At 41.3% G+C, this 21,193-nt stretch overlaps 1 protein-coding gene across 50 annotated transcripts in view; it reads right to left on the bottom strand.

Moving 5' to 3' along the window:
- Positions 1-21,193, bottom strand: part of RIMS1 (regulating synaptic membrane exocytosis 1) — a 382,988-nt gene that overhangs the window by 222,659 nt on the left and 139,136 nt on the right. For 2 of the 50 annotated variants that reach the window (XM_053286843.1, XM_053286850.1), the window contains exons 1-2: positions 3,776-5,175; positions 2,196-2,249 (exon numbers count right to left, since the gene is read on the bottom strand). The exons of 45 other annotated variants lie outside the window; for them this stretch is intronic. In XM_053286843.1, the coding sequence (XP_053142818.1) occupies positions 2,196-2,249; positions 3,776-4,003 (282 nt within the window). In that variant the 5' untranslated portion in view covers positions 4,004-5,175. Of the gene's footprint in view, positions 1-2,195; positions 2,250-3,775; positions 5,176-17,051; positions 17,182-21,193 lie in introns of those variants that run through there. 3 more of the 50 variants (XM_053286853.1, XM_053286855.1, XM_053286854.1) reach the window with 3 other exon arrangements.

Genomic DNA, 21,193 nt, shown 5'->3' with positions numbered 1-21,193 from the left:
CAGGGGGAAAGGAAAGGAAATATTTAAACAATTCATATACTACATAAAACAAAAACAAACACACTTATTTAAATAATCCTCTTTCTTTCTTTTCTTTTTTAATTATGAGTTGCCCAGATTTCACTGAAGTTAAACTTTTTAAATAAATATTTAAATTGTGGAATATATATATATATATATATATATATATATATATATATATATGCCTTTCTCCATTATCAGAAGTAGAAATCTGTTTTCTTTTAAACACAAGAGAATAAGGTATTTATTATAAGAATTTTAATGAAATAGAAAATAGTGAATCTAATCATTAGCCTAGCAAATGAAGTATGAACAAATCTCGTGTGACTCAAAAATAAAAAGATAACCTCCAGTGAGATAACAGGAACATTTGAGAAACAGGAAGAAATCAAAAGACACTCCCATTGTTATTGTCTCTCTTGCCATTATCTCGCATAGTTTGACTCTGAAATACATTGGAGGAACTGCAAATTTCTGAAGTTTTGCAGTATGAAATGAAAATAGAAGTTTACACACTGTACAAGGTGCATAGAAAATCAAAATGTAATCCAACTAAGCAGCAAGCGCTAGACTCTTCCTACGTGTATGTGTATAGCATGTGTCAAAATAGACAGCTTTAACCAAAACCTAATATTTAAAATTGCATGTATGGATTTTTTTTAAGGTTGTCTGTTATAAATATCACGAAACGTTTTGCCAGTGACTTTAGGGGGGAAGTGGGCTGTATTCTACCTACAGATGTCAGAAAATCCCTAAATCCATATCCTGATTTCCAATCAAAACTAGCAACCTGCAACAAATATTTATTTCTGAATCTCTTTTTAAGGCATATGTGCTGCTTTGACTAAAATTAATAAAGTTTTAAAAACAAAGAGTATAATTCGTGAAATAAGACTGAATCTTCATGTAATGCATTCATAATAAATCGTTTCCAATATAAAAATATAAACACCATTCCTAATGAAACAGATGTGAAATATATGTCAAACAAGTACATTTTGAGTCATGATCAAGTACATTTCTGTTTAAATATATTCCTATACACTTATGTAGCTTTTTACTGCAGTTAGTTCTTGTAGAGAAAACTAGGCATCCCAAATAACTCTAACACTCATGGCAGGCATATACTTGTACTATACACTCACATACACTTAAAAAAAATCTATTTATGAAAATAATTCACTTAAAACACTCATTTAGAGCCCTTATCTGAAGAATGTTCTCTCTCACACACACACCACACAAGACATATAGGAAATCTATGTTATACTCACATAGAGAAGCTACATGGTTTAGGGTAGTCTTCAGACCTTAGCTAATACATGCTATGTTAGCCTTGAACTATATTCAGAATAAAGAGCCAAACCCTTCTTCAAAAGAGAATTGGCGGGGGGGGGGGGACACTTTGAGGTGATATAACAGTTTCAGTGAGAAAGCTGCTTACAGACAAATATTTTTTAGGGAAGTATGTGGAGCAAGCAATCTAGCGGCATGCAGGAATTATATCCTGATTGAAAATACTGGGCTGTGCTCCAAACTAATCTAAACTAAAGCAGGTCTGTGTAATAACTTATCTTAACAATCCACAGATGTTAGGCAACCAAACAAACACACTGATGAAAGATTAAGGTCCTATAATGTGGCTTCTGGACCTCCATGCATTGCATCAGGAACACAAGGAGATATTCTATATTAGAAGGAGTTCACTGAGTAAGCGTGTGCATGTTTGTGTGTGCCTATGTGTGTAACTCATTCTAAACAGCATTTTGCAATTCACTGTTTTCTTGAGTGTATCTTAAGGCAACATTTCAGTAAGCCATCAGTGGATTCACTGCATACCTGTACAGCACATAAACACACTTGCACACGTGAAGCTTTTAGAGCCAAGTCACAAGCATTGTTTAAGTTGTCAGTCTATGTTCAACTAGACAAGTGCATTCTCACATAACCTTGTTGTGCTTTACCATAGCCCAAGATTTCTGTGCCTTTCAACTATGCTGAAAACATCAAGCACACACACAGAATCCACCTCCGATCCAAGGATTCTGACACAGATTCATACAAAAACATTAGAGTGAAAACATGCTTCAGAACTGTAAAAGGACATCATGCTTGCCCTCGTGTGAACTGTATATGGTGCTTCATTCACAACTACACATAAACCTCACACTTACTGTCTTTGGCCCTTCCAACAGTGGTCCATGGCCAGCTGATACATTATTCCTGTACTAACACAACATGAAAGCAAAACTTAAAAATGCTTGCATTTGTATTATAAAAACATAATGCGTGGCATACACTAGCATTTACATTTTTAAAAAAAAATATGCATTCCTAACACAAATGAGGAAAATAATCCTTATGCATTTTCCAATTTTTATGACACTATAGGAACTTGAGGCTGGGTCCATACACTCTCTGATCAAAATTCCTGCATGTGTGATGAGAGGACAGATCTGTACATGCCTCATACACATGTACAAGTTAACATATGATGTGGGTGGTATGCACTTACATCTGACCAATCATCTGATCCATCTTTTTTGAGAGAGAAGGATCACACAATTGAATGCACATGTGCACCATTATCTCTACAGATCCATCTGTACAGGGTTGCACATCCATGCTTGTCCAGTCACCACATATTCTCTGGCCAGAGTATGTATGAATCAACTCAGATCTTACATTTAGGATCCGATAATCTATAATGCAGTTAAACTCTATTAAGGATGGGTTCACACATAATGACAGAAAATAAATACGGAAGAACCACTGATCCATGGTGGGAACACACTCTTGCTCTTTCTGTGTCTTGTGAACCCAGAAAGGCAGGCTGGAGAACTTTGGTTATCCACCTCTGACAACATTCTCTGCCCAACTTCAAAATGTTGGGTGAATATTGACAAAGATGAGTACCCCACATTCTCCACCCTACATTTCTGGGTTCACAAGAACCCAGGGATTAGTGGCAGCAATCACCAGGGATAAAAGGCAGTACACCCATCAGAAACCAGTGACTCTTATGTACATACTTGCTGCTGTTTACGTATGAGCCTGCCCTAATATTCTACAGCGAATCTACTTCAATTCACATCTGGACTATAATTGGCCACTGAGTCTTATTAAGGCTCATAATCTATCAGGTTGTTGGTCACTACCAATCTTTCTGGCTGGCAACCCCCAAGCTCTGGAATCAGTTTCCAAATTCAATGCAACAGATCCAGGAGACTGGCCCTTTTAAATGAGCTATCAAGACCTCTCTCTACAGGCAAGCCTTTTATCACTAAGATGTTGCTTTACTGCCAGTTCTCTGGTTTAATCTGCCCTTGATATAATATTTCATTGTTTTCATTGCAATTTTATTAGTATGTTCCTTTTCATTTAATTATAACCACTTTGAGAATAATTGTTGAAAAGTGAGCAATACATTCATCAAAACAAATAAATTTTAGAATTTGACCAAACTACCTTTATTCAATGTACATCTCCAGAACAGGCTTATAGACTGTTATAGTTTTAGACTTATAGTACATACTCCTTTTAGACGTTCCTTTTGCCTTATCTCTTTATTACAGCCAGTTACCAAAACAAATATATTATTACAATTACCACCCCTAAAGCCAAAGTGAAATTTTGTGCATCCGGTGGATTTCAAGTAGTTTGTGTTTTCTGCAGTTTTCTCTATGACAGACAAGGAAAGAGACTGTTTTTTCATTGCCTTTCCAACATTTGGATGAGGCGAAAATGTTTCTACCTTGGAGGCTGGGGTGTCTTTATTATGCTTCCAAGCACACTGAGTAGTTTCTGTTGAAATGTTACTGTCTGAAGGGAAAATTATTTGTTTTGCTTCAGGGATGAGGAAGGTTTTCCTTTTAAAAGGCATGAGGGTATTATCTGTATCTGTTAATAAGCTGGAACCATTTCTTCCACCAACTTCAACATGGCAACAATTCAGACAATGCAAGTTTAATCCAAGTTGCATTTAGCCTTCCAGCTCTTCTCACAGTGCGAGCTAGCTCACACAAGCACATACACACATAGACAAGATCCTCCCTCTCAGAGCTCAATCTTATTACTATTAAGGCCTTATTTGGAAAACATTCAAGGTATGGTCACCTGTCCTCAGACATTGTTCAAACCAGAACAAGTGAAATGAAAAGTAAGAGGAACAGAGACAAAGTTTAAATCACTGAGTCAATGTCTATATGCAAAAGAAGGCCGAGGGGGGTATGGTTGCACTCTCTAAATGTGTCTGGAATGAGGCAAGTTTAGATAATAGGGGAAAGTAGTATGAGGACAATGTGGACTCTTTCATCAATATGGGTGGCTTGTGTATCCAAAAGGAAGGGGTGTTAAGTCTGTTGGAGCTCCAGCTCCAGATGAACTCAACTGTTTGCACCAATAACCCTAAAGGCCACTAGGGGCTTTGGGAGTAGAGATCGTCAGTTAGGGTTTCCTCTTTCCTGTTTATCTCTGCCTCTATGACCTCCTCCTCTTCCTCTTCCTCCTCCTCCTATAGGTCTCTCTCTGACCACCATGTAGCTAGCAGCTACGATATAGGTCTGTCTTATCATTATGTACTGCTAAATAAAGTAGATTAGTTTAACCTTAAATCAGTCTCCATGTTTATCATTTACAAGCTGTTGCCCCTGAGACCCTGTTAGCTTCTGCTACCATGGGAGTGAGTTAGCTCCTGAAATACTCTGCTATATATATATTGAAGTAGCCTGCCCAGAAACCCTTACAGGTTTGGGTGCCCCCCAGGCTCAAACTTGAAATATTACTTATCTCCAACAAAGTCCACACCACTCTTCTAAGCCATTCGCACCACATCTTCCCTCAGCTCCACCTGCCAATATTCCTCATACTTGCTCCATCCCATGTTCATGGAAGCAGAAACATAACAAAGTTGGAGTGGACTCTGGAACAAAAAGTGAAGATGGGCCCTTTTCCCGCCCCCCCCCACCTTCTTCTTCAGAGAGACATGAGGGAGAGAGCAAAGAGCAAACTATCCCCTTCCCTCAGGGCTCAAGCAACATTTGTTCCTCCTTGTATAGAAGCTCCTTTCTATTAGCTATGATAGCTAAATGGAATCTCATTGTTCAGAGAAAATGGCTGCATTTGCACATCATGCGGAACTGCAGGTCCAGTTGACCTGTGGTTCTGCTACCCACCCACCCCGCCCCGCCGGCTCTCCTGTCCGCATGCGGGCAACAGAGAGAGCACCCTCTCAGCAGTCAGTGAGACTGTAGAGAGGAGGGGGAACTGGCTGTGCGGGCTTCCTTCTTGTTTGAAGGACAGCCCACACAGCCAATCGTGGAGAGAGAGAGAGGGAGGAGCTTCCTCCCTCAACTCCAGTGTGGCCGAATGCAGCCTCCAGTGCTGCATATGGACCCTCAGTTTGGAGAAGAAAAACTCACTACAAACTGAGGGTTCATATTGGAGTCACGCAAGCTCAGGTCATGCAATGGACAGGGCAGGAGTTGCACATGTTTGGACACAATGGTAAGGAAACCAGAGGTCCCTGCAACTCCGGTGCCCCGGTCCCCCGCAAATGCGGCTAATCTCTCTCTCTCCTCCCCCCCACTCCGATCAATGAACTTAAAGTTGACAGTATGAATACTTAAAAGATAATGGCCACTGATATCCAATCAGTAGTCACTCACATTGCTGAGCAGCCCATCAATGCCTCCGATCCCAAACCTTTTCACAATCTACTGGAAGTAAAATTAAAACTGGTTCCATACAGCATTCAATATAACATTATATTCCCCATAACAATACCATAATGTCCATCCCCATAGGCAAAATCCAATATGTACTTTCTCAGAAGTCTTATTCCATTAAATTTTAGAATGCATGCTTAAAGACAACAGACTTAGCCAAGTCCTCTCTGACCAATCTAGTGTGGTTTAAAATGGATTGAGCTTCTCCTGGTCAACAGTATTGCAGAAATCATCCTTCTGTGAGTCATTTCCTCAAACAGTGGCATCCTAGCCACTGCCACTACTGAAATCAGACCCTTAATTACTCGTTTCTTTGTGCAGCCACAGTGCTCCTAGGGTGCTTTGTTTGTTTGTTTGTTTTAATTAATGCAACAATGTTAGCCCAAAAAAGAAATTTAAATGAAATATATTTTTAACTTAAATTTCATTTTTGGGGATAATGTTCAATTGCACTTAAAAATGAATTTTAATCGGGGGGGGGGCGGTTGTGAACATGCTTTAGAGCAAAACCAGACTGACGGGGTGGGGTTAAAGAGGAAACTATGGTTACGGGGAAAGGGATCACATAGCTGGACATTGTAACAGCAGTATAACCAAGATATGTAGGGCAAGCAATGCAGATAGGCAGGGCAACAGCAACCACATCAACTACCTCACAGCCAGTCCTCCCACTAGGTGCCCCAACAACATTTTACCCATTCATTTGTGAAAGGCAGATGCTGTAATCACTGCTCCCTCTAACAGAGATTTCCAGATGGTGCTCACTACCAGCATCCCCAGCTGCAATGGCCTTTGGCTGGGGATTATCGGAGTTGTAGTCAACAACATTTGGGAATCCCTGTTAGAGGGAACACTGGCTGCAATTGCTTTGGAAGTCAGAAAAATTTCCAAACCAAATTGGCAAACCAAATTTTTATAAAGACAGAATGACAACATGGAAAACCACCAGAAAGCAATGGTTTGGTAGCAGTATCTGGATTCTCCATGATAACTAAGTGAGCCAATGATGTCAGTTCCAGAGAAAATGGCTACTGTGGAAGCAGATAATATCATGGAAAGATAACTGCTCTTTAATCTCAGGCCAATAACATGGGAAGAAAATAATACCAATTTCAATACCTGCCGCTTTATTGCTAACTAATAATAGTTCAAACCTTATTATTCTCACTATCTGAGTTAATGCCAATAATTTCCTTCTCAAAAGTAGATACACAAACTATTTCATTTTGATTAAATATGCATATCCTGCCTTTTGAACAAAAAAGATCTACAAGATGGCCCACACGTTTAATATCCAGTTACAAGTGAAACAAATATCAAACAACAGAAGAGAAGCAAAAACCCCCAAAACTAATACTTAATTAACTGATAGTAAAAACCAATAAAATCAGTCAACCTAGACTCAAAGGGTTGCTAAGGCCTCTGGAAAATGACAGCTTAGCAACTAATAGCCACAAAGAGTAGGTGGAGCAAACTTCCACAGTCTTGGTCCCACTGCTGAAAAGGTCCTGCTCCAGGTATTGGGCCCTGGGTAGGGCTCGATACAGTCTCATATTCTTGATGGTAGAAAAACCTAAAGTACATCCTTCAAGGAAGAAGGAAGACAGCGATCTTTGAATTATCCAAGGTACAGACAGTTTAGGCCTTTAAAGGTCAAACACAGTGCTTTGAATTGGGACATAAATAAATGGGGGGAAAATGAAGTTGTTTTAAGATTGGTTATCTATCTATCTATCTATCTATCTATCTATCTATCTATCTATCTATCTATCTATCTATTTAAACTTCTTATATACCACCTCCTCCAAAGACTCTAGGCGATGAACAACAGAAATGCCAACAACAATCGAAAAGAAAAGAAAGAAAATTATTAAAGGGCAAAAGCAACCAGGGAGGGACTGAATGAATCTGTGGGGGTGGGGGGAGTGTGTTCCAAAGAAGAGGGGCGGCCACAGAGAAGGCTCTCCTATGTGCCCAGGCACCATGCACTACCCCAGGGTCCGGGACACTAAGGAGGGCTAGCTGAGAAGACCTCACAGGATGGAATACAACTGGTCGAGAGAGGCAATCCTGGAGATATACAGGTGCTAAGTCCATAAGGGTTTTGTAGGTGAGAACCAGCACCTTGAATTGGACTCGGAAGCAACCAGGCAACCAGTGCAGTGACTGTAAAAGAGTTGTGACACTATCAAATCTATGGCCACCCATGAGGAGGCGGGCCACTGCATTCTGGACTAGTTGAAGCTTCCGAATCGTTTTCAAAGGCAACCCTAGGTAGAGCACATTACAGTAATCCATATGTGCCCTGTGCTCACCCTGATCAGCATTTTGGTGATCACAAAGTCAGAATGGACTCTTATTTGTTTACATAAAATCCAAACAAAACAATAGTCTCTACTCCCAACATGGTTATTATTTTAATTCACACTAAGCAGAGAATGGTATTGCTACCATGCCATGTCACAAAATATGTGACATTATGCTATAGCACGGTTTTACTTTGGATCAGGTTGTTGACTATAATATGTCATCAGCTGGTCTAGGAGAGGAGAGCTGGTCTTGTGGCAGCAAGCATGACTTGTCCCTATAGCTAAGCAGGATCTGCCCTGGTTGCATATGAGTGGGAGACTTGATGTGTGAGCACTGCAAGATATTCCCCTCAGGGGATGAAGCCGCTCTGGGAAGAGCAGAAGGTTTCAAGTTCCCTCCCTGGCTTCTCCAAGATAGGGCTGAGAGAGATTCCTGCCTGCAACCTTGGAGAAGCTGCTGCCAGTCTGTGAAGACAATACTGGGCTCGATAGACCAATGGTCTGACTCAGTTTATAGCAGTTTCCTATGTTCCTATCCTTCTAGCAGCCTGATCAGCAACTAATAAAACCAGAGTATTTAATGGAAAGCCAAACTAGTCCCAGTGAAATCAGTGAGAAAAAGGGCAAACAAGGCAGTTTCAATCCCATATCCAGGACAGAAGCCAGTTTGAAATGGAGCTAGATAATCTGTATCATCCAAGATCCTCTGCAGCTGAGACTCCACCACATGCTCTATCACCTTGCCCTAAAAGGGAAGGTTAGGAACAGGTCTGTAATTGTTTATGTTGGAGGGATCAACGGATGCCTTTTTAAATAGTGATCTCACCACTGTCTCCTTGAGGCACAATGGCATCCTGCCCTCCATTAATGAAGCACTGATTATAGCCTCTGACCACCTGCCCGTGCTCTCCCTGGCAGATTTAGCCACGAAGGGCAAGGGTCTAGAGTGCACGGCACTGTCCAGGAACTTGCCCACATACTATCTCAGGAACGTGTCCACATCCTCAGGCTGGACAAACTGAAAAGAATCCAACACAGATGGTATCCAAAGCACATCTGTTGGAACTGCCAAAATCCTGGCTTCCAAATTGTCATGGATGCCAGTGACTTTATCTGCAAAAAGGCATGCAAACTGGTCACAGTGGGCTATAGATGGTTCATCCCCCATTACACAGAGGAATTTGTGAAACAATAACTGTGCTACATGAAAAAGCTCCACTGGCCTAAATTGGGCAGATGCAATGGAGGCAGAGAGAAAAAATGTTTCTTTGCCACCCCCCACTGCCATGGAGTAGTCTCCAAAATGGGCTCTAGCCCATGTTTGATCAGATTCGTCACAACTCTTCCTCAAGTGTCGCTCCAGCTGTCATCCGAGTTGTTTCATTGCCCTACACTTCTCAGAAAACCAAGGAGCAGAATGGGCTTCACCAAGCCGAAGAGGACATTTAGAAGCAACTGTGTCAATAGCCCGGGCTGTCTCCATGTTGTCATGTTTCAGAGATTCGCCAGGACCTCAACAGTGTCACCAGCTCTGGCACTGGAAACTCCCTGAGGGTTGTCTGGAAACCAAACTGATCCATAATCTCTGGGCGTGGACTATTCTAATAGGTCCACCACCCCTGCAAAGGGTAGATGGAGCATTCAAACTAAACCCCACCAGATAATGATCTTTCCATGACTTGTCATGGACAGATCATGGACAGATAATGATCATGGACAGATAATGATCTGTCCATGATCTCTCCAGTTATCTCAAACTCCACCACCTCCAGATCATTCATTCCCTGGTCAGCAAAAAAACAGATCCAAAGTATGTTCTGCCACATGGGTAGGGCCCGATACAAACTGAGATAGGCCCATGGTTGCCAGGGTGACCATGAAGTCCTGAGCTGCTCCTTCTAGGGAAGCCTCAGCATGGTCATTGAAGTCCCTTAAGACAATAAGTTTGGGGAAACCCAATGCCACCTCCGAAACCACGCCTGTCAACTCAAGTAGAGAGACTGGTGCACCAGGGGGATTGGTACACCAACAGAATCCCCAGCCTATCTCAGAGGCCTATACTCAAAGACAAACACTCAAAAATTGCTTTCATCACCACAGTATCTAAGCTATCATAGTGTCTGAGAGGCTGGAGCGGGGATGATTGGGAAATATTCCTCCCTCAAAGAGTGAGAGGCCATGCACACACCACTGCACCAGCATGCAAAGTGGCTGGCTCGGTAACTAGCTGGCTGCCCTGCCTCGAGCTAAGAGGGGAAGCTGCTGGCCTGGTTGGGGAGAGCAGGCTGGGTAACCCATGGGGACAAATGGGTTGTGTGCATGGTAAATCTAACCAGGAGGTGAATTTACGGTTAAGAAGCAGGGACCTTGAGAACCCAGCACCTAGGCAGCAGACTGAGCAGACATATAGCTCACCTGGTCATCAGCCTCACAGTGGTGGGTTGTATTTATTTTCCAATTTTTACCAAAATACGCATATATGATACTCATAAACATATGCAAATTTTATGCAAAGTGGAGCCTTTTTTGATGAAAAGTCTCCTCTATTTCCACTTTTTGGGCGATGGAGATTGACTTTTTTCCACCATCTGGATCTGGCAACCCTACCTATAGCTCTGATTACTGTGGTTCTTGAAAGCGTGATTGATTAGGATTGGAGGGAATACTTTTCTTTCCAGTCCTAACTAATCCCAGCCCTTTGTTTAAGCTGCAAAAGGGACAAAGCCTTCATAATTTTATAGCAACCTGGACTAGAAGAAAAGAATAAAGGTTGTAAGATGTAGCCCATACAGCTGCCATCACCCAACTCTACTCTTCCCTCCAGGATAATTGGCAAGCCAGTTTCCACCCATGTTCCTTACATTCTCCAGCTGGTACTCAACTGGACACAGCATTCTTTATGCATCCTCAGTCCTCATTGGGAAGATTGGGTTTTCTTCTTTTTCTTTAAATTTACCAACTAATATTTTTCTAAATATCTGGAGAATGTGCAGAACTACTACCTTGTATGTGAGTGGTCACATTTCACTACCCTACTGACAGGCACAGGATTAGCAAGTTCATTTCAGCAAGAGGGGATCCACCCCACCCACCCACTCCAAAATGCTGCAGTGTATCCCCAACCCCTAACTGGAGTGCTTCTGCTCAGGACTATGAACATTGTAGCACTGTTTGGTGATCATAGGTAGGGGTGATTGGAAGGAGGAGAAAAAGTGGGAACAGTCGTTTTTAATTTTTCACCTTTCTGATTTCTTGTATTTTGATATATTATCTTCTGTTTTTTAAATGCATATGAACCACTTTGAAAGGCTGTTGCATGAAAAGAGGTGTACCAGTAACTAGAGAAGTTGGCCTGAAATGCTCCTCCTACTTTTAGAGGCTTTCTGGGCGACAAAGTTTTTCACCTGAACACCTTCAACATTCCGTAGGAACCTCATTGGTCTTTGCTGGGCCATTTTTTTTTTAAGTGTTTTGATTTTTGGCATTGACTTTTGCATACTTGGGAGCCCCCCATGTATTTCAAACCCACTACCTCATTTTGGGGTGCTCCTGTGTTCTGCTGCCAAGCTGATAGAATTACCCAAGAGGGGTTGCTGCTGCTGCTAAAGTCTAGGATACAATGAACAGCATAACCCAGCCCAGGATGCCCACCTTGGTGAATCCTGGCCATAGAAATGTTGCGCATGAACTACATATTGTACAATGACCACAACCCAGCCAAAGTTCAATACTCCCACTGATTTCAATGAGAAAGTGTAAGCATGAGCTTAAAACTCTCTTATTAAAATCAATGAGATTTAAAAGTGCTTAACTTTGGCTAGTAAGGTTGGAGTGGGCCTTGGGACAAAAAGTGAAGATGCCCCACGCACTCACCCCCACCCTGCTACCTCCATGCCTTCTTTAGGCAGGTGGGAGGAGGAGAATGAAGAACAAGCTGTGGCTCAGCTGGTCTCACCCCCCGCCCCTCAGGGCCCAGAGACATTTGTCCCGCTCCCCACTGCCAGTTCAATTATAGCTACTCCCCTGATCATGCCCCACCTATGTCTTGCAATTAAGCAGAAAGCAGATATTAATTATTTTGCATGCTTGAATCCCTTCTAAAGAAAGGGTACCACTTTCTGAAACAATGATCTTATCTGTATAGATGTCCATTTCTGTAGACCTGAAGTTTAAATTGCACAATTTCTGCTAGACATGAAGCTGAACAGAGAAAGGCATCTACAAAAAAGAAGTCACTTCTTGTCTTTGAATAGAACATGCAAATATTAAGAATCAGTAACCATTAGTATTTACAACTAGTTGCAGAGATTATTAATGATAATGTGCATGCTGCCAATTGAATTACACAGGAGGATAAATTCTGAGATGAACAAATACCTCAAATTATATGTCCTCGTTTCCTTGTTATCCACCAAAGCTACATTTTATTAATTCAAAGTTTAATCTTGTCTCACTGACAGCAGAATTTGCTTGTGGTATAGAAAATTATATAAGATAATCATTTTTTCCTGGCGAATAGCACATTCAAATCATGTCCCGTTATCCACAAAGGTTATATTATTCCCTTTCTTTTGCAGTGAACAGCACATCAATAATGCTGAATAAAACCAGGTATGCTAATTTTTAAAAAAGAAAACCTGTAATCCAGCACAAATATGCAAATATGATGCACTCTCATATGCACTTCTTTCTTTCTTTCTTTCTTTCTTTCTTTCTTTCTTTCTTTCTTTCTTTCTTTCTTTCTTTCAGAACTTCAGCTCTTATTTTCATAGGTACTACAGAGAATGTTCCTCTCTTATATGAGAAATGTCTGTCACCATTATGCAACTCTACAGTTGCTGGAACTAGGGATGCGCATGAACCGAGGTTTGTGTGACTTGACAGCACTTAATCAATCAATCAATCAATCAACCAATCAAATGGGAATGAGGTCCAAACTGGTTCAGCACTACGGAGAGGGGAGTGGTGAGCAGGATCTTTTTAAAAAGAGGAGAGCAGGTAGCTCTCCACCATTGCATGCAGATTCCTGCTCCGGCAGCGCTCGTCCCAAGAACCTGTGTGCGGCGCCAGCTTAAACATGGCATCTGCGGATGCACGGGCACTATTTGCATAGTCAGCATGGTGTTGCTGACCACACAAGTGGTGCCCGCGAATGCCATGTGCTTGCTGGTGCCACACACGGGTTCTTGGGACGAGTGCTGCCGGAGCAGGAATCTGCATGCGGTGGCGGAGAGCTACTTGCTTTCCTCTTTTTGAAAGATCCTGCTTGCTGCTCCCCCCACCTGCCGTGCCAAACCAATGCATGAACTAGGGATGTGCACGGAACCGGCAGGGGGTGGCAGCGTACCTCCCTGCTGCCTTGTTGCCTCCTTGGAAGTGACCAGAAGTACCCGGTGCGTGTAGCAAAAGGGAGGTAAACATATATAACAGCCACACTGGATACAGACCCTGCCAGCCAAATAGCATCTTCCTTTCCTTTAATGCAGTCAGTGAAAAAATGATGGGCATATGAGAACTATGAAAGAGCGACACCCCAATGACATGCTGACCTAGATGTACAATGGATAATGCCAGTGACAAGAAAGAATATGCATGAACTCTGCAGGGTAAGCAAGGAATTACATATCAGTCTCTGAAACCTAAGTGATGCGTGTCTTCTTTGGTAAAGACATTTTGGAAAGGTGAATTTGATACCAAATCCATGTGATGAATCTGACTGAGAGGTTCTGCTAAAACAGTTCACACGTTAAATCAGGGTTTCTGAGATCTTGTCTGTAAACTTGTAACAGAGATCTTGTTTGTAAACTTGTATTTTTGTCGAAATCTCAGAGATATAACATTTCTGTTTTTTACTTATATTACTAATAAAAGCATTTTTAAAATCTGGAAAAAAAATCAGGGTTTCTTAACCTTGGGCCCCCAGATGTTGTTGGACTACAACTCCCATCATCCCCAGACATGGCCTTTGTGCCTGAGGATGATGGGAGTTGTAGTCCAAAAACATCTGGGGGCACAAGGTTAAGAAACCCTGTGTTAAATGCATCCTTTGGCTGGTCACATCAAGTAATACTTTATAAGTTTCTAGGCCAAAGCAATATTGGGCAATGTTGCATTTTAAACACTCTAATGGGAATCAGTGTTCCCTCTAACAGATTCCAGACTACAATTCCCATAATCTGGAAGCAAAGGCTTTTGCAGCTGGGGATGCTGGGAGTTGTAGTCAACAGCATCTGTTAGAGGGAACAATGATGACAATGTAAGTAAAGTTGCTCATTTCCTATCTTTGCAATGTGCTCCATAAATTGTATGCAGTTACCATTAGTCTTTTTGGATATCATATATATATACAATGCTGGTCAAGAAATTAGATAGAATAAAAATAATTAAATAATATTTTTCGATTGTGAGCCCTTTACATAGGAAATTCTTTGCTTGTACTTTTTGCTATCTAAATGGCTTTGAGAACTTATTTTTGTAAGAAAGAAAGAAAGAAAGAAAGAAAGAAAGAAAGAAAGAAAGAAAGAAAGAAAGAAAGAAAGAAAATACATTTTTAACATAAGCACACAAGAAAAAGTCCTGCTGGAGCAGGCCACAGGCCTGCCTAGTCCAGCATCCTGCTTCATGCAATGGCCAACCAGAAGCATCCTGAAAGCCCACATATGAGGAAAAGAGGTTAATGCCCCATTGCTGTTTCCTAGCACCTGGTTTCCAGGGGCATGCGACCTCTGATCCTGATCGAAATATACAGCTATCCAGGCCAGTAGCCATTGATAGCCCTATCTTCCATTAATTTCTCTAATCCCCTTTGAAACCTATCTAGATTGGTGACTATCTCCACATCTGGCAGTAGCAATTTCCATAGTTTAACCACATGTTGTGTAAATAAGTACTTTTTTTTGTCTGTCTTGAAGCTCCCAGCATTTAGGCTCAATGGATGATCCCAGGATCTAATGTTATGAGGGAGGGAGAAAAACACTACCACCACCACCTTACTTGATTTAATGGGATGGCCTATTAACTTCAGATTTCTCGAGTCCCTTGTGTCCAAGGAAGGAGGAGGCAGGGAATGCAAGAGAGATTTCGCTCCCATCCTTCATTTCTACTTCACTTTGGGGCTATAATATAAAGGACTGTGAGATTCATATTCTGATGGTCACATCTATTTTCTTATTTTTACAGAATATTCCAAATACAAACACTCATAGGGGGAAAAAATCATAATGGTAACATGTTATTCCAAGTTACATGCTCCAGTTTAGAAGGCTGTACATCTCGCAACCCTATTGTCAGTAAACTGGTGCTAGCCCTGGTTTTGAACACACATACACAAAAGAAAGAAGAGTCAAACTTGAAGATCTCATACATTCAGTTAACGAACAACTAAGTTAATAAGCAAGTTAACATAACAGCAGTAAGACTACAATAGCAAGCTGCCTTTTAATGGGCAATTCTGTTCTAATCTATTTTCACAATAACTAGTTATCCCAATGCAAACTGGCACGGTGAACTTTACATTTTGCTTTTGCTTCTTGTTTTTGTTTTTGTTACCTGTCCTGAGCATTTGGGATTGGATGATCTATAGATCTATATACAATCATGCTGTGTTTGGCCGATTTCTTTTCAGAGACTAGGAAGCAGTATTACAGAGCTCTCGTCACCTGCAGTACATACATTGGCACATACCCATCATCTATGTCCCACCACAGTCTTTAGTCAAACCACTTTGGGGAGTTTTTGTAAATCTTTGAGCTGTATCTTGAAAAAACTGAAATACACTTTCAGAAGTGTGACCAGCATTGCTATAAGAGATGTGTATGTCCATCTGAGATGACGGTTGCAAGCACCTCAGTCTCCATATCAAGTAAGACACTTTCCCCCATTCCGTGCACATGGAGCAGTCCTGTTTTTAGAACACGGAAGGATGGGTGCATATCTCACATAGTCCTTTAAAAAGAAGGGAAAGTGAAACGTTTCTTTCAGAAATCAAAACTGACTTGACCAGAGGACACTTGCAATCTAGTTTAGTAAATTTAACATCTCCTCTGAATTGTGTAAGCCACCTAATGGCACAGCGGGTATATGACTTGCCTAGCAAGCAAGAAGTTGCTGGTTTGAATCCCCACTGGGCAGTAGCAATATAGGAAAGTGCTGAAAGGCATCATCTCACACTGCGTGGAAGAAGGCAATGGTAAAGCCCTCCTGTATTCCACCAAAAGAAAACAACATGGCTCTGTGGTCGCCAGGAGTTGACACCGACTTGAGGGCAAAACTTTACTTTACTAACTTTTGAATTGTGTGGGAAGAGGGGAATTGAGTGCAGATTGAGAAAGGGAAATGGGCCATAGACACTTTCCTTCTCCCACAGTGAACGTTTCCCTCTCAGCTTTTCCATTACTTCTGTGCAGTCATCATGCTTATCAGTATTGGATCAAGACTAGTTCAGTGGTGGTAGCAGCAGCACCAGCAGCAAAACAAGACAGCCACAGATCTACAATTGTGCAGGGGTACAACAGAGCTGATGTTGTTACCTGTCATCCAAATAAACTCTGAACCACTTCATATGTCACAGCATCTACATGGAGGCCAATGAAAAACATTTCCTCATGGAGACATTACAGTGGAGACTCTTTACACCACAAGGCCTATTCATGTGACAAACCATTGACAAGTTACAAGTATAACACTGAACCCTTCCATGTGGAAGTGTTTCTCTGTGGTCTCTGCGTGGTTATTGAGACATGTGGAACAACCTTGGTTTCACTGACAGTTCATTACTGAATATTTTTAAGAGATGAACATAGCTCCTGATTTTGAAGACAAATATGAACTTTATGCTTAAAGTTTATTTGTTACAAAACAACACTTGATTTTTTTTTTATTTCTGGGGGGAAAATCTGATAGGGGTCTAAGTGTACAGTGCATGAATTGGTTAGACAATAATAAACAATAGGGACATCAAAGGGTTCTCCCCCTCCCCAACTTTCGTTGCGCCTACCTTCCGGGGTGTCCAGGGTCCTTTCATAATTCTCCCACCTCTTGTTCCAGATGCAAAGGTCTGAGGCTAAGTTGGTTAAGTCTGTGCTATATGTGCTAGCAAGCTCGAGCACAAGGGCAACTCAGTATATCTGGGATGGAAGATTTGAGGAAGGGGAGAGAAAGTATCAGTGTTCTACAATAAATTTGAGTGGACATCTAAGAGTTCAAAAAAGAAAGCTGGAGAGAAGCAATGTATTTTGGGGAAGAAAGGGATGTAGGGTTTTTGGTTAGTTAAATTTGTTGGGAGGGCTAGGAGAGGGGTAGAGAGTTGTGAGTTAACATGGAAAACTTGGATATTAAGAAAAAAAGGAGATCAGGACAGGAAAATGCAGTGATGTGTTTTGAGCCAGTATAGGGATATCAAAAATATTTTTATGATGCATCAAAAAATACCTTTGACAACCAACCTGTACATTGTCATTTGCAACAACTTAAGAGAAAGCATGGAATCTTGATCTTAAGTTACTACACTGGCAGGTCAAATATGGAAAGAGGAAAGGACTTCTAGTCAGGCAGGAGAGAAAAGGAAAAAAGTGCAGAAGAATGGGATCTGGAGAAGTTAGATGGTAATGATAGTCTATGATTCAAAATAGCTATTTCTATAATTCTAAGTTTAAGTGAGATTAGAATTTTGCTTTAAGCGTTAGCAATTGATTCAGAGCTTTTGCACTTACCTGTACATTGACCATTATTAATGTGGTTGGAAAGTTTTACCAAGACAAGCACAAAAGTCTAACACACAGTAGAGGCATAGAACAGAAATTCTTAACAACCTATCCTGCTGCCATCAAAAATATGAATGTACACTTGAGGCTGGAGGCAAGATATTAGTGATCATTTATCACTAAAAAATATCACCACCTTTGGAAAATATGAAAGTGAAGATTTTGTTCACAGACATCTAAAGCATAAATGAGGAGCAACACCAAGGAGGAATAAAATGCTTTCCCCAAGAGTTTAGTGATTGTATTTGGGTGAATTTGGAGGTAAAAAGGAAGCTCCCTTTCACAAGCTAGAGATCAGAGATTCATGGAAAAGGCCTAGAGAAAGCAAACATTCTCTGTATACCTTTGAAAATGACCATGTTCTTTACCTATGGCTCTAGCTAGCCTTATGGTCTGTTTCATAAAGTAGAAGTTCAATGAAAGGTACAATCATATAAGAAAGCCATTGCCCAGCAATGCTGAGGAACAGCTGAGATTTATTACCATGTTGATAGAGAGACACAGTTGAAGGAAAGGAAGACTATTAAAAGACCTAGTAGAAATAAGATGTGTGTTGCCTATGAGTCTGCAAAGATCAGCCCTTCAATAAAACCTGACAGCCGGTCATGTTAAACAATGCAACTCAGTGAACCTGTACATTGCAGCTATTATTCATTTAAAACTTTGGATTTACATTCAGCAGTAAATATTTGCACAGCACGCTATTGTGGATCTGTTCCACAGACTGTCCTTCCACAGAAGGCTAACTGGGAAAATGCAGTCTAAGAGCAAAGATGTAAAAAGCCACAGAAGAGCACAGACCAAAGTGAAACATATGTGAGAACTCTTTGCAGAGGAAAGCTAGGAGACTCTGAAGCTTGTCCATATGGGGAAGCCTTGCCATGTTCCACATTGCACAGGAAGACAAAATGGCACCACTAATTCTTGGGCAAGATATATATGTTGTTACTCCAACTTGCCAAGAACTGTAATGTATAGCTTTGATAAGAGGACAAGAGATGGAAAGACTGGCGCCACAGGAGAAACACAAAGGGTAACAAGAAATCTTGCATTTATTACAGAAAAGACGCAGAAATTGTGTCATACACAAGATGGCCACATGTTTTGGTAATGTTCGCTTTGCTTTCTGAAAACAGATTGCCTCTAAATACTATCCCTTCAATAGAGCACACCATCTCAAGTCATAGAGCACCACAAATACATTGTACAGGCTGGTGTGCACACTCCTGAAAAACAAGTCAAGACAGGAAAGCTCCAAGAAATCTTTAATCTAAAAAATTAAGCTGGCTTTCCTTTTCTTACACCACATCTGTTCTTTCTTATTTTAGTTTATTGTATTGTTTTCCAATAATATTGTAGCAAGTATGGAACCATAAAAATTCACTAGTATACCATGTCATTACCCATACCGCCTTCACATTCACCATTTACAATCTTTACAACTGCTACTCTCACTCAGCACATTCACACCTGTACCACTCAGTCCCATTTGAACACATACCACCTCACACATCTCAATTCAGCTACGCCACGCAAATTCACATATCATCTCTTTCATACTCAAGCCCTGCCCAGATATTACTGAAAGCGTGGACAATGTACCCAAGGTCAATGTGTATACAAGTGTGTATACAAGTGCACCTATGAGCCCTGGCATTTAAATAGGTATGCTCCATAGCCCCACTGCCACATTGTCCACAAGTATAGTGTATGAATCAGAGAGGAGAGCTGGTCTTGTGGTAGCAAGCATGACTTGTCCCTCTAGCTAAGTAGGGTCCACCCTGGTTGCATATGAATGGGAGACCACATGTGAGCACTGTAAGATATTTCCCTCAGGGGATGGAGCCACTCTGGGAAGAGCAGAGAGTTTCAAGATCCCTCTCTGGCTTCTCCAAGATAGGACTGAGAGAGATTCCTGCCTGCAACCTGCCAGTCTGTGTAGACAATACTGAGCTAGATAAACCAGTGGTCTGACTCAGTATATGACAGCTTCCTATGTTCCATAGGGAGGACCTCTCATGAGTACAGCATCTGTGTCTCGAAACAAATGCTGTATCCACGGACAGTGTGAGGGCAGGGCTAAAGAGCATATGGGCAGGGCTGTTACATTCCGGGACTGATAGTTAAACTTTGCCAGCTTTTTTCTAAATCTGTTTGCTCTGTGCTTTAATGCATTCTGCAACTGCATAACAAGCCTCGACAGTTCATCAAAAGTTGGCTTCAATTTTGCCATTAGAATAGAGGTAACATTTAATGCTACTGGGGCGGGGGGGAGTGCACATTCTTGTTCCCTTTGTATTTTTTAGTTTATTGGTCTTATGTGGGAGGTATTTTATATTTGCTGTTCAATAGACTGTAATAAAATTCTATTTTATTCTATTCTTAATGTTATGCAGGCTTAACAGTCAGAATCTGGAAAATCTGGGGTTGTTTAGAGAAAATGTGAGATTATGTTAACTGTGCTACGTGTGAGAAGGAAGCATGGCTGATCACTTGAGGGTACAGAAATCAAACAGGTTCTGCAAGTTATCAAAGCACAACAAAACCTCCTGAAACCTTTTTGACCCGTGACCATAGTGGTGCAGAAAAAAATGAGCATGGTCTGATTCAGACCGTATTATCTGATTGGCCTTCCAAATGACATAAGGAGGAACATGAGCATGCACATTGTCCTGGCACTGAATAATCACAAGGGGATCAAATATCCAGAGTGGGACAGCTCAGTCAAATGTGGTCCCCATCACCCCACCATGCATGATTCAGGTGGAACACACCGAGAATGCGCCTGCCGTGCTGTCACTATAGAATGTGCTGACATGTTTTTGGCACATCCTTCAATTGTGTGTGAGGGATTGTTAGATGTTTTGTGGCACTATTTTCTATTAGAATTAAGTATTGATCAGTATTGATAGAAGCTGCAGTTTGGCTAGGCTTCTAGGCCTCATAAGCCTTTACAGACAGCCATTGCTCAGCCATGTCTCCGTACTGTCTGGAGGTAGTCATTATTCAGGAAACCAGGTCTTACTCCATATGTAGCCATCATATAGTTACAGGGGCCTAGAGTACCTTCCTTATGAGGCAAGGCTACAACACCTGGGGCTATTTAGTTTAGGAAAAAGACGACTGCGGGGAGACATGATAGAGGTCTACAAAAGCATGCATGATGTGGAGAAAGTAGATAGAGAGAAATCTTTCTCCCTCTCACATAATACTAGAACCAGGGGTCATCCCATGAAATTGATTGCCAGGAAATTTAGGACCAGCAGACGGAGGTACTTTTTCACATAACGCATAATCAACTTGTGGAATTCTCTGCCACGAGATGTGGTGACAGCCAACATCACAAGGTGAGAGCCAGTATGGTATAGTGGTTAGA

Source organism: Hemicordylus capensis, chromosome 1 (assembly GCF_027244095.1).
Source record: "Hemicordylus capensis ecotype Gifberg chromosome 1, rHemCap1.1.pri, whole genome shotgun sequence".
Classification (NCBI taxonomy): domain Eukaryota; kingdom Metazoa; phylum Chordata; class Lepidosauria; order Squamata; family Cordylidae; genus Hemicordylus; species Hemicordylus capensis.
Note: the sequence above shows the minus strand (reverse complement) of the source record. Positions and strands in the feature narration are given on the sequence as shown.